This window comes from Paroedura picta, chromosome 13 (genome assembly GCF_049243985.1).
Source record: "Paroedura picta isolate Pp20150507F chromosome 13, Ppicta_v3.0, whole genome shotgun sequence".
NCBI classification, from domain to species: Eukaryota; Metazoa; Chordata; class Lepidosauria; order Squamata; family Gekkonidae; genus Paroedura; species Paroedura picta.
In genome coordinates, this window is record NC_135381.1 from 13,603,564 (window position 1) to 13,618,075 (window position 14,512).

At 42.1% G+C, this 14,512-nt stretch overlaps 1 protein-coding gene across 6 annotated transcripts in view; it reads right to left on the minus strand.

Annotated features, from left to right (window-relative positions):
* HORMAD2 (HORMA domain containing 2) overlaps positions 1-14,512 on the minus strand; it is a 70,688-nt gene that overhangs the window by 42,888 nt on the left and 13,288 nt on the right. For all 6 annotated transcript variants that reach the window (XM_077308488.1, XM_077308490.1, XM_077308489.1 and 3 more), the window contains 5 exons: positions 13,800-13,951; positions 12,981-13,249; positions 11,538-11,643; positions 10,931-10,995; positions 3,897-3,959 (listed from right to left, as the gene is read on the minus strand). In XM_077308488.1, coding sequence (XP_077164603.1) covers positions 3,897-3,959; positions 10,931-10,995; positions 11,538-11,643; positions 12,981-13,249; positions 13,800-13,951 — 655 coding nt within the window. The remainder of the gene's footprint in view (positions 1-3,896; positions 3,960-10,930; positions 10,996-11,537; positions 11,644-12,980; positions 13,250-13,799; positions 13,952-14,512) is intronic.

Consider the following 14,512-nt stretch of genomic DNA (forward strand, 5'->3'; position numbering starts at 1 on the left):
CAGACCACGTAAGGCCTTGAAAGTTAATACAAAAACTTTGAACTTGGTTTGGTATTCAACTGGTAACTAGTGCAGCTGTCCCAGCGCAGGCTGGATATGGACTCTCCATGGTGTTCTATTAAGAACCCTAGCAATTGCATTTTGTAACAGCTGAAGCTCCCAGATCAAGGACAAGGGAAGGCCCACGTAGAGCCAATTATAGAAATCTAGTGTGGAGATGACCGTCACGTGGATCATCGTGGCAAGGTGTTCCTGGGGCAGATAGGGTGCTAGTAGCCGTGCTTGGTGATGTTGGAAGAACATCAGCTGGGCTATCTTGACCTGGACCTCCATTGATAAGGAGGACTCCAGAATCATCCACAAGTTTCTGTCAGAGTGCGTGATTGTCAGTTAAGACTGGCCTCACATAATTTTGTGGTGCAGAACAAGTAATAAAATCTCTTTGCACTGTTTTTGCACTGCTGTTAAAGGAATAAGCGCCCTGCCTTTCCTATGTTTATTTATTTTATTTATTTATCTTTTTTATTTATATACCGCCGCTCTCAAAAGTCTCGTGGCGGTTTACAGAGATTCATAAAAACAATAAAATCCCATGAAAACCTATTAAAACATGATATCACGATGGTGGATAATTACCCTCTCCCCTCCCCCCGCCAAGCAAAGATCTATTAGTCTCTATCTGGGAGCGAGGGACTTAGTTGGTTTCAGCTAGAGATCCACAGCTGACAGCGCTGGGAGTCACTGTGTTTGACTATCCTATGAAATAATCTTTTTCTTACTATAAGTATAACAAAAGGTTCTTTTTTGCTTACAGGCACCGTTTGGGAATCTGGATTTAGTGGTCAAAAAAGAAAAAAAAAAGAAGCTGGGGTGGCATATGCTTTAGTGACATACAGTACAGTCATAATTGACCTCCCTGGTTGTATCAGTTTGTTATGATGTGAAAGGAAGTGGCTTGAAACCTTTCTAAATCCTTGTGGTGCTTTTCCCAGCAAAGTCTCACTAAGGTGCTGCTGTTTCTTGATAAATGATACCTACTGGTTTAGGGAATTTTGAAATGTGTATAGGCGCAACGGTGGGATTTCCATGTAGTACAGTTCGTGGGGGACAAGGGACCACAAAAGACTTTCCCTTGCTCACCAGTTTCTTGAAAAACCTTGCAACACACAGACTTATTTCCAAGAGGTATTTCCAACACCCACTGTTTGGTGTTACTTTCTATTTTATCAGAATTTGTGTTACAGTTTCTTGAACTTTGGCTGAAGAGAAATACATTTTTGATTGAGAAATATTAACCCCGTCTTTAAGAGAAATAGTAGCCATGGCTCTTTTTAATATTCAGGAATGAGCTAGGGACAGTTCTGAGCACTGTGACTAGGAGAACGGATTAAAAGGAGCACACTTTTAAAAGCAGCACACTTTTAAATGTTAATTACATGCCAGATTAGAAGTCCGCACTCCTAACCACTACACCAAGCTGGCCACCCGTCTGTCCCCTCAGACCCCCAGGGTCTTGAAATGCTCCACCCTAGCAAAGCTGCAGCTGAGCACTTTGCTGGCCTGATGAGTCCAGTGGGTGGCCCCAAAATGCTGCTCCATTGTGTTGCCTTTACTTGCTCTCCCAAGCGATGTGCAGAGGAACATGCAAAGCAACTGACCCAACCTCTACCCCACCCCCCAGCCGTATTTTAATGCCAGGCTGCCCCTTCCTGCTCTCCCACGCCGCCTCTTGAGTCGTTTGGTGGAACAGAGTGATGTTTTAAGGTTGCGGCAGCCTCACAGGGGCCAATGGGCAGCCTTTGTTCACTTTGTTGCAGAAAGGGATGCAAATCATCATGCTTTGCATACTGGAGATTTTCCTAATTTGAGATCTGGATTTGCAGAAGCAAAAGGGATTATGGTACACTTTCACAAAAGATGATGCACTCATGCAGCAGTAGCACCAAGAAGGGCATAATGTCATGGCCCCTCCTGCTGGCACTGACAGCTCCTCTGATGAGAACATGGAATTTCCTGCAAAGGAAGCTGAGGCAGCTAGCACAGAAGATGAAGAAGGTTCAGCTGGTTCAACTCCTACTAATCAGCACCTGGCTCAGCCTTACAGCCTGTGAAACAGAGCTTGTTCCAGGTCCTACTCTGACAATCTATCCCAGGGGTAGTCAAACTGTGGCCCTCCAGATGTCCATGGACTACAATTCCCATGAGCCCCTACAGTCAGAGTAGTTCAGCAGTGGAATAGGCTGCCTAAGGAGGTGGGGAGCTCCCCCTCACTGGCAGTCCTCAAACAAAGGTTGAATACACACGTTTCTTGGATGCTTTAGGATGCTTTGGGCTGAACCTGCGTTGAGCAGGGGTTTGGACAAGATGGCCTGTGTGGCCCCTTCCAACTCTATGATTCTAAGCTTCGCTTTCAAAGTAGCATGAGGCCTCTTGGTATTTTGCACCCAACCGCTTAGTTATTTAAAGGACTTTTTGCTTTCCCTGTTCAGTTGTGGCATTGCCTTGTAGCACACAGGTCAGTAGTGAAATAACAAGCTTAGAGTTTGTGTTGCATAGTGGCATCAGGGAGACAAATGAAGGGGGGCAAAATGGGGTGGTGATTGTTAGCATCCTGACAAGTGGATGCCACTTACAACATGACTGGAACAATGCAATCAAAACTCCACTTGATGACACGGCTTCCTGTTGCTCTAGATAAAAGATACATCACTAGTGATGTCATTACATTACTGGAAAGCCCCCCGCCTGAACTGCTACGTTTCTGCTGGCGGGAGGAATTATTTAATTGCCATTTCTCCCTTCTCCTACCCCCAATGATAAGTCCTCTGCTGTTTGCCATGCCATGGCCCAACAACCCTACAAGCAAGAAAATGAGACACACACACACATACACACAAAGTGAGAGAAAACATATAGATCCATAGATCTGCACTCTTTCCCGTCTCAGTATTGAAGGTTAGCAAGACCTCTGGCAAAACCCATGACACTGCCAGGAATTGAAACACTGGCCTATCAAAGGTCAGTATTGCCTGCTCTGACTGACAGGAGCTCTATAAGGTCTCATGCATCAACTACTACTTGATCCTTTTAACTTAAGATGCCAAGGACTGAATTTGAAAGCTGGCAAATATATTTAAAAAGGGGAAGACTGACAAAAGAGAAAACAATATATTTACAAACAATAGTAGTTGGATTTGGGGGGGAGCTAAAAAAGTTGCCTATCGTTGACACAGATGCTTCCTCTATGGGTGATGAGGTCTAGAATACTTTTTACTTAAATAAACAGTGATGGTGTTTAATGGATGATTGTATCTAGGTACTAGGCATATTCTTTCTGCTTTAGGTGGCCGGAGCTAGAGTATAGTAATTTGGATACAGTCAGGATTCTGGAATTTTTTTTTTTAAGTGTACCTCTTTGGCAATAAGCAATCTTTCGAGGTCTGTTGAAGGTCTGTGTATTTGGGAGCGAACCAGTCCTGCTTTAAAGTGTAATACAGTACATTTGGATACTTCACTGCTTCCCATACTAAACTTACATATTGGTAAATATTTTTTAAAAACACAGTTAACATATTCCCCAGTGCACAATATTTGTGTAGAGACTTTTTGTGTATGTGAGACTTTTTAGCTCAGTTATATCATCAAGGGTGGCTATAGCATTTGGCAATAAATTTAATTTTTGATCTATTTTTTACACAATTTAAAACATAAAACCAGATGCAATCGGGAAAAAAAAAACATTAACATATATTCAGTATGCTAAATTAGCTAAGATGGATAAAATGTGAAGACAGTGCAAACAGGAAGAATACCAACTTATTCATTACATACAAAGCAACCTCATCCATGAGTTACGATCTGTGAATGGCAGGAATTAAGCTGACAGGCTCACTGACCTTTCTCTTTTTCACAGAACCACCCACTTCCTCTTGGCTAAATGCAAGGTCCACTCTCCATGCCTGTAAGAGTCACCAAGGAAAAGAAGTTTGGGCAGAACTGTAATATTATAAATGTGCAGTTAAGTCACTCAAGATGCTGGAAGATCTGTGACTGAGGCTGCTTTTACAGAGAGGTTTTGCTTCATTCAATCAAAAGTGGGGTTTTGTTGTGTGTTTTTGGAGCGTCCATACCTTCTCCCCAAATAACCCACTTTCTGTGTTTCCCCTTGCTTGCTGAAATATTTCTCAAACATAGTTTAGTATGATGGAAAGATCACAATGAAAGCATCTGTATGCCGTGGATGAGAAAATGCACATTTTTCAGGTCCCATCTCACATCCTACCCACCACACAACATTACCCACTGCTGTAAGGGAGCTTTAAAACAAATCCATAATTCACATATTGGTATGATGACAGTATCTTCTGGGAACACAGAGAGAGATCCCATTGATATGCAGATAATGCATAGTTTTATTTATCTTTAACATCTGAACCAAGTGGGACTGTAGAATTTCTGAACAACCGTGCCTAAGAATGCAATGGGATGGATGAGGGCCAATAAACTGAAGCTCAGTCCAGATAACACTGAGGTACTGTCATTTAATGACAAAGCTGCTCAAGGGTGAGGAGTCTTTCTTGGAGGGAGCTGCAACTGGCTTAAAGAAGGTGCTTCATAGCTTGGGGGTGTTGCTGAATCCTGGCTTAGGGTTGGAGGCTTAGCACATAGGTTGGGCTGATACACCACCTACAGTCTTTCCTTGAAAAGTATTATGATTTGGCCACGATGATCCATCCTTTATAACAGCTAAGCAACGTTTCCCCTCTTCCAGCCCTGCCCTCTATCAGCAGGATATGGAATAATATTATTGACCGATATTACATGACAGTTGTAAGGATTACTGAATTATAAAAAGCACCTTGAGCAAAGCACTGTCTGTGAACATGTGAAATTGTCTCATGCCACATCCAACTAGATTGTTTGCTCTGACTGGCTGCAACTCTCCAGGAATTCGCCACAACACCTGAACTTTCTGCATGCAAAGCAGGCAATTGACCTCTGAGCCTTGCTCACTCCTTATAGCCTTAGTCCATTGGCTTAGTGTCCTGAACCTGAGACTTTCTACATGTACTCTGCAAATGAACCATTTTCTTATGGAAGTGGGGGAGGTGGTCAAGAGGGCTGTGACAACTCTACAAAGGGAATGGAAACAGAGTCAGTCAGTTACTCTGCATTGCAAGGGGTTACTTTTAACTGACCACAGTTGCAAGTTCATAAGGACTAACTTCCTCACAGAACTGCCTCTTCCTGGTTTCCAGCGGTATATGCTTCTTTCCAGCCCCCCTCCCCCAGATTTCTGGGGACACACACAATGCCCCATTACTTAGGGGATGCTGAAACCACTGTTCCAAAGTGGTGTCACCACACTGTCATTGCAGCAAGTTGCCTTTTTGGTTCCTGACTCTTAAATAAGTTCCATCCCTCCACAATGTTAGTTTATAATGACTCTTTTGATGATACTTCATAATAAATCTAATAAACACATTTAAGAAAATGTATTGGTTAATATTTTATGCATTATTTTGAACTTCTGGAAGGATTGCATGTATCTTTGCATTTAAACTCCACTTAGCCAGGCCCCTTGTGTAGATTTCCCATGCAAGCTTATTGGCTGTTTTTGTCCGCACTAAGCAATTCTACACAATCTAACACAGCTACACAGCAATAACCACATTGACCACATTTCCTTTGCAGATATGTAGCTTTCAAGGCTTGGGCTTTCTTCTAGGCTCTGCATAAATATTATTTTACCTTAACTAAAAAATAAACTATTTTTACAGATCGGCAGGAAACCTCAAATGGTTAGAAAGCAAATAGAGCAAAGAATGAGCATAGACACTACCATATGGAGGGATCTGTTCCCACAGCTTTGTGTTATTGTTGACTATCTGCAGTGATAGCTTCACACAGTAAAAAGGGGAAGAGTGTAATTTTAGTGGAGTGACCATCTTGCTGCACAGGGGGAAAAGCCCTTTGAAAAGCTCTTTTTAAAAATCAAGCACTGATGATCACAGACCAACTGGCTCCAAGGAAATATCATGAGTAGGGACTCCAGATGTGGCTAATGCATGGTCAGCTCAAGATATTTGATGTTCAAGGCAGAAAATCCACATGGCATCCCCACACCCCCACCAGTTAACCTGAGAAATAATGTGTTGTCTAATGCAAATCCACCTTAAAATGACTGGTTGTTATGCAGGCACCAACATGGCCTTATATAAAACTAGAGGCAAAGCTCGTTGTGCCCAGAAAGGCAATGGGTGCTTGCTCATGTGAGTAACCCACTGCCCCCTTCCCTCCCTGGCAGGCAGGAGGTGGCATCAGAACTAAAGCGACCCAGCTGCCAAGCAGAGCTGCGAGGACTGGCCCTCCACCCATGGCACCACCAAGTATGGCTGGCTCTCCTCCTCCTGGCTCCCCAGTGGGCAGGAGACAGCAGCGGGAGCAGAGCAGCCCAGCTGGCAAGCAGAGCTGCCAAGTCCAGCCCTCTGCCTTGCAGCACCAGAGAGCATGGCCTTCCGTCCTCCCCCTGCTCTCTGGTGGGTGGGAAACAGTATCAGGACTGGAAGTATCAGAATTCAAGATGTGCCAAGAACCTCTGATCAGCCCTCAAATAATAACACAGTCCCTTCCCCCTGGGTTAACAGGAGAAGCATCAGATCCCTCAATCCAACCCAAGTACTTCCAGCTGCAGCTCTTATCTCTTGCTCCATTTTTGAAACAAGGGCATTCTAACTGATAAAACTCTACAGGAAACACCATCCGCCAAAGCACAATTAAGTCAGATTCAAACCAGGACAATAAAATTAATTTTCATATAGGGCAGCAATACACTGACACCAGTTATTCCTTTTGATGTTACTTGACAATAAACCACAAATGGTAAAATGTGATAGAAAAACTTCCAAGTAGATTGCACCTTGAGGCAGATCCAGATTTGGTACCATCTAATGTGTTAAATGGCTGTTGAAAAGAGAAACAGTGAGCTCTGAATTGTTTTGGTCATGTTACTCTGGATGTGTAGGAGAGATATTCTTGGAAGTTTCTGTTTGATATAGTACAAAGATAATAAAAGACACAAGATAAACTGCTACTTGTAAATGGTTATGTCATTTTAAAAAAATCAATATTTCAATTACAGCTCCCCAAGTAAGAGAGTTGTATCAGGAGCCATGGGGAAAACAGCCTGAGACATGGTCATGAGGTGGGAGACCAATGTCTGACACTGCCAAAATGGAGCCACTACAATACAGTAAGTTTTCTGAGATCCAATTCTGGGTAGAAACTTGCCCTGTAAAAAACATAACAGCCCTTCCCTCCTTAAGATCTGTAAAGTATCCCCAAGGGAGGAGGGGTTGTGGCCAGCCCAGGAACAGAAATAGATTGCATTGTTGTTGGCACTGGTGGCAAAGTCTGCATGGGCAGTGGCACACCACACCTATGTGGTGCCTGGGGCAGAAAACACATTCCCTCCTCTTTTTCCCCCTGTCAAGTCACAGCCGACCTAAGGCAGCGCTAAGACTTCAGAGGTGCCTGTCTCCATGTTGGTCCTGCTTAGCTTCCAAGGACAAAGATCTGAGGGAGGCTTGTCAAAATGCTTGAGAAAACGATGAGCTGGAACCTTTCTCAAGAAGCTTGACGGGTTCTGCTTTTTTTCTGAGGTGTTCGCAATGTACTCCAATGGGGAACCAATAGGTCTGGGGATGAAGACAGATCTCTATGTGAATCCAGTGTTGGAAGCGACTGAACCAAAGATGTAGATTCCATCTTGGTAGTATGCTCCCGCACAACAGATAGCTTCAATGCTGACTGACTGGGACTAGAAAGGGCTCTTTCTAGCCCCAAGGTGAATTGTACAGAGAGAACTGGAGTAATAGTTTGAAAATATCACATCTCTCCAGCAGCAGCAATCTGTTGAGGAAATGTGATTCTACCTGAACTGCCAGGCTGGAGATAGATGCCATAGCAGCCAGTATGAATAGCAAGGTATTGCACTGTTTCAAAATGTATACCTTGCCATTCAACCTGGCTCCAAAGGCATTAACAGACATTAGACTCCCACACAACAGCGCTGATATGTTCTTTGCTCAGGCAAACTATCCTAAGAAAAAAACTCTTTGGCTGTGTGTGTGATTACACACACACACACACACAGAGAGAGAGAGAGAGACTAGCAGCCTTGCTACCTATCATTTCCTCATTGTCTTTCTATGAATTGCTCCAGAATTGCATAATTAGCTTTCAAAAAATGATGAGTTAGCACACTTGTTCTTGTATACCATGTTCTTGTATATACCATGTTCTTGTTCTTGTATATACTTGTTCTTGTATATACCATGTATCCAGATAAATTTCAGACTGCAGCTGATCAAAAAAGTGATGGTGATTGGGAATACTGAGGTGGAATTGTTTCATTTCTGGTAAAGGGAATCAGCAGAAAAAATGAAAAAGGACTCAATGGTCGAAGTAGACATTAGGATACACAGATATACCAAAGAGATGTATAACTCTTCCTTTAATCAAAACATTTCATCCTCGGATAGCTAACGTTATAACTAAAATCACAATAATGTTTGTTTGATTAGTTTTGGCCTGTACTCATAGATCCCAAAGTACTTTACAATATTATTCTCCCCTCCTGCATTATATCACTTCAATAACAACCTAACTGAGGTCAGCTGGGATGAGAGTTTTAAAAGATCATTTGAAATAACACTGTCTCTTGCGTGTCTGTAAAGAACATATATTAAAATAAGAATTCTCTGATATTTGATTTATAATTTATATAAATTTATAATTCTCTGATATTTGATTTATAAGAATATTTGATTTATAATGAAATTATATTAGGGAAATGCTAGTTTGAATCACGAACCAGTCAAGATGAAAGATTAGGATTTAAAACAGTATTTCGGTGAGACGAAGCGGTAAACAGCATATTTGAAGCAATACCCTAGTGCTCTTTAAAATAAGGAGGCATTTACAGGGCAGCTAAAACCAGGAAAGGGGTACTCATACTTCCCCTTGCCTGCCTTTGTCCATTCCAAATCTTTTCCTCAGTGGCTTTTCCTAGCACAGGATTCCAAATGCACACTTATCCTTGCATAACTTATGAATCCTAATGGGGGAAATCACTGAGGGAAGGGAATTTGGAGCATAGAACTAGTTGCTGGGGAAAATGTTACTCAATCCATCCATCCCTTACTACCTCTGAATTCACCCCTCCTGAAACGATTTTAAGGAAACAGTATTAAACCACCGTTACACACATTATCAAGTAATGGGTTCTTTAGTTTACTAGGTTCTACCCCCATCGTCATATATTTTGTGAATTGCCTGAGTTTTGCTGCACTTAAGCACAATTTGAATCCATGTTTCTGACTCACAGTGCTTTGTTCAAGGTTTTAAAATGTGATTTTGTTATTACTTCCTCCCTGATCCCATTGAAGTATGCACTAACCGTTTATGTGCTTTGCTTCCTTTCCTAAGTGAGACAATAGGAAGGGAAAGTCCCTCTGATGTGGAACAGAATGAATGAATCATTCAAAAGGTAATGGCATTTCCAGGCCAATAGCCTGTTTTTGTCTACTGATCTGATTTCTTTTTTCCTTGAAGTGGCCACATGATCATGTCAAACATCTGCAAAAAAGAGGTCAGCTTTGTTGCTGATAAGAATGTCAGTGAAAATGAGAACTGGCAAATTACCTTGGTATAAGAAAGCAGAAGGGGACATGTCTTCAAGTCCACCCCTTGCCTTCAGAGGTGTCCAGATATTCCACTGAGATCTGGAGCACAGGGTGACTCATACAGCTTTAATTAACTAGTTAGCTGCTGCAGTCCTACTGTGAAGTCAGCGAGTAAGCATACTAGGACTGTCAATTCAAAGAAGTGCAAGCTAATGTGAACAAGATCTTAAACTCAAAGATTACTTCCTCTAGTAATGTTCTTATCCCCCCATTCTTCAGAAAAAGCAGTTTGCCTTTAGATTTTTTGCAAGACATAGAATTACATTTAGAATCCAGTTTAGAATCCAGTGGCACCTTTAAGACCCACAAAGTTTTACTCAGGGGATGAACTTTCATGTGCTTCCTCAGAATTCTTCAGAATTTTTTATGAGGGTGGATGGGGGAGGATGTTGCAGGCCATAAAATTGTATATCATACTGGAGGGAATGTGCGTGCACACGAAACTTTGTTGGTCTTAAAGGCGCCACATTTGTAAAAGGAACACATTTGTTCCATAGCACAGAACATTTGTTCTTCACATTTTGTTTGATGCAATAATAATATAGAATAATTTGTACACTAGCTCGACTGCCAAATCACCTGAAAATGAAGATAAACTGGCTGTGGACAGTGTCAAGGAGAAAAGAAACCCACATTCTCCAGCTGCCAGAGAGGCAGCTAATGTGGATTGCATACAGCAACACTTACCTTTGGAAGCTCCACTGTTGCTGGGACTGTCAATGTAACTCAACAGCAACAAGGCTTCTTAATGATGGGATCCCCTGCATTTTCCCTGCCCCAGTCTCCATGGCAACTAATCTCCCCTGTCACCAAAGGGGATTTTTCCTACTTTTTTAAACTAGTAATTGACATGCTGATATACCATTGTATCAGCAACTCACTGTGACACTGATTTTGAAAAAACCCTCAAAAAGTCCCCTTGGTGGCAAAAGAATGGATGCTGCCAGACTGGGGAAGAGAGAAAGGCTGTCATGAAGCCAAAATCCAAACTTTGCCACCCATGTTACAGTCATCTAGATTTACTGAAATTTTTCACAAAACTCTGCAGCAAGTCATGTTAGGTAAAAAAAAGCTGGGGAAAACACGTGAAAGTGTGTGTATGGGGGAGGGGGGAATCTGCTTTCCAACAGTATTTAAGCTAGAGCAAATAACCCATGTGCAAAATGTCATTTAGTGATGCTCACCTGCTGTGATGTCTTAGCACCAAACGCTGTTTCTGTATTTTCTACTCCAATTTTTCTAATGGTTTCTGAAATACAAATATCAAAGATATAGGTTGCAAGTCAACACATTGGTATAAAGCAAAACGTAATACTTCTATTAGGACCAACCAAAATGACATAACAATGTGAGAGAGATTTAGGTGGGTAACCATGTTGGTCTGAAGCAACAGAGCTAAGTTTAAATCCAGTGACACCTTTAAGAACTACTAAATTTAATTTTGGGTATAAGCTTCCATGTACATGCGCACTTTCTTCAGTTACATGGAAATAGACTTCCCGAAGCCTTACAATGTATCGTAAGAAGTGTACATGCACACAATATTTTATACCCAGAATTATACTTTGTTGGTCTTTTAAAACAATGTGGAAAACTTCTGAGTTCTCCAGAATTTTTTATGAGGGTGGATGGGGGAGGATGTTGCAGTCCATAAAATTGTAGAAGCATTTTAAGTGAAAAGCTGAGGAGGTATTTTTCTTACTGAAAAAAGACACCATTAAAAAAAAGAAAATTAAATATTAGTACATTCTTGCAACAGGGGGTTAATTTTTTTAAAAAAAGAATTATTACCTGCTCTCTCTGGATCCAAAGACAAAACAGTCTTACAGTCTGAATCTGCATTCTTTTCAAGCATTCTCTTTTTATGTAATTTCTTGCTGATGGTCTGAAGGTCTTTCTGTAAAGCAAATTTATAGCACACTGGGTTGTTGTTGATTTTTAAACTTCAGCATATATAGGACAGAGCCTGACTATCTGTGTCTTGCAAAACACTGTAAATTAGCAATGTGAAAAATATAGTCTGTGGTTTTGGTTGGTCAATGTCCTGATGCACTAAAGTTTGCAGTCCTTCTTTTTAGAACTACATAAAAATCGAAGAAACGCAAATCTGTCAAATGAGGAAAAGAGCATACAAACAAGCATGTTGGCAGTACAAATCTATAACTATTTTAGATATATTTAGCAGTAATACTTCCCCTCTAAGAATCCTCTATATTATAGACTGGAGAAACAGCTAAGATCCCCTTATTAGATATTGCCAATGCACAGTTCTATAGGTTCTGCGCACAGAAAGAATGGAAACCTGCTGTTTAGACATTTACTCAGAGAATTTATACAGCTGGGAACCTTCCTGTCCTCTCTAGTCATGTTTGAAAGCTTTGCTTTCGGTGTGCCCCCCTTCCCCATATGGCAGGTGACAACCCAAGAAAGGGCCTTCTTGGTCAAGGTGCTGAAACTCTGGAACTCCCTCCCCAGGGAGATTTGCTAGTCTCCCTCTTCCACCAGCAGGTGAAGAATTTTTGATTCCTTTGGTGTATCCTTAGTAAATTCTTACTAGCCCTCCTCCATGGTTGTGTTGTATTTGTATGTCTATATGTTTTTATTGTATTGTTAAATAGTTTACATTTACATTTCAAAGGCAACTTTAATGTTTTAAATGAAGGAGAGTTGGTTCTTATATGCCACTTTTCTCTACCAGGAGTCTCAAATTGCCTTCCCTTCCCTCTCCCCACAGCAGACACCCGGTGAGGTAGGTGAGGCTGAGAGAACCCTGATATTACTGCTCAGTCAGAACAGCTTTATCAGTGCTGGAGCAAGCCCAAGGTCACTCACCTGGCTGCATGTGAGGGAGCAGGCAATCACACCCAGCTTGCCAGATTAGAAGTCCACCTCCTAACCACTACACCAAGCTGGCTCACAAATGTTTTCCTGCCTTGAGGTTTACCCGCCTGGGGACCCATTTGGGTGGAAAGGTGACATTTTTTAAAACAAATAAATACATGTAAAGAAAACTTATATAGATGTGCTCTTAGAATTTCTTGAACATGACAATGGTTCACTAATGAACCAAGCTGCCTCTAGACCATCCTGCTTTAAAGAGTGAACAGATATCTCCCATTGATATTTTAATATATGATTGCCTGCCTTTGAGAAGTTCCTTTTAAATGTATAGCTGTATGTAACTCTGTCCTCCCAACTTGCACTATATATTCTGGAAAATGACATGAATCTAACCTGTTCTTGTATCTTAGTGCTGTTCTCTTCTTCCTCCTCCTCCTCACAGTCTAGTCCCTCGTGGGAGATCTCAGTAGGGCCACTTTCTTCAACCAGGCTGCTCTCCAGCATCCCCATCCTTTTGCTCTCAGTTGTTACTCTCACTTTCATAATATGAAACCCAGTAGAGACTGATCCTACTTTTAGGTTCACTGGGTTGCCATCAAAAAGCACACAATCTAGTCTGCTACCTTCCTTAAAGCCAAGGGGCTGGTAATCATCAGGTGTGACTGAAAAGGAAAGATATAAGCAGTCCTAAATGACACAACCTCTTTAATCTTCAATAAGGGATAAATGCAATTCTGACAGCAAGAAGGGGTTGGAAAGAGGAAGAGAAAACACAAAAGCAACCACGCTTAGTCCACTGGGCACTGTGTCTACATATCTTTATAAATGCATCTTGGGAACAGTGCAAAGCATCAGAGTCTCAAACAGTGGAACACAGGTGAAAAGTGGGAATTGCTGCCCTATGCTCTTCTGTGGCACTTTCACGGCAGTTGGCCAGAAAGTGGTATTGTTTCTACCTGCTCTACAAATAGCAGGTGATACACTGTTCTGACAGATCTTTGCACAGCCTTATGAAGTTATTTTGACCAGAGTCAATCTGAGTATTTTATCACAGGCTCAAACACCGCCCCTCCACCCTTCGTTTTCGGATTCCACACCAGCTTGCCCTTAGGCTTCCAGTTCTGACACACAGATTGATGGCAGCAGGTTCCCACTCTTCAGGGCTATTTACTGACCACTGAGTGGTTGGGGCAGGGTTGCCTCATCACATACCATCGTTGTAGTAGAAGAGTTTCATAGCCAAAGTAATATCATTAGGAAGCGGGCCAAGATTCTGCATTAAGACATACAATTTGCGGATCAGCAGGATACTGGCTTCCTTAATTTCCTCACTGTTTACTCTGTTCATACAGCGCACTTGAGTGCTACGACAAAAGAAAATATAAATCAAAGCTTATCCCAAGCCACTGTGAAAGATGATAAAGAGGTCAAGCCTCAATAATTTCTAAGAAACAGGTTTTTGAACCAAGCTACAGAAGCGAACTCTAAGTCCAAAAGCAAATGTGCTTGAATGCAGATGCACAGAATGAGGTATAAATATTATTGTGCTGGAGCTGAGCAGCATTATTAGCCAGTGGGCAACAGAGACAGCTGCCCCAGGCCCATGCTCAGCGGGCTCTTACTGCCCATGGCCTGTCCCTCAAAAGGGAGGAGAAAAGAATAGAGCAGGCTCCTGCGGTCACTTGTGTCTGACCCACCAGGACTTGGGCAACTGGCTTCCAATAGTGACTCCCACCTATCTTACATGGGGTGACAGCCACATAGAATCATAGAACCACAGAGTTGGAAGGGGCCGTACAGGCCATCTAGTCCAACCCCCTGCTCAATGCAGGATCAGCCCTAAGCATCCTAAAGCATCCAAGAAAAGTGTGTATCCAACATCTTGCTTGGCGCCAGTAAAGGGTTGATGGTGGGAGGTGGCAGTG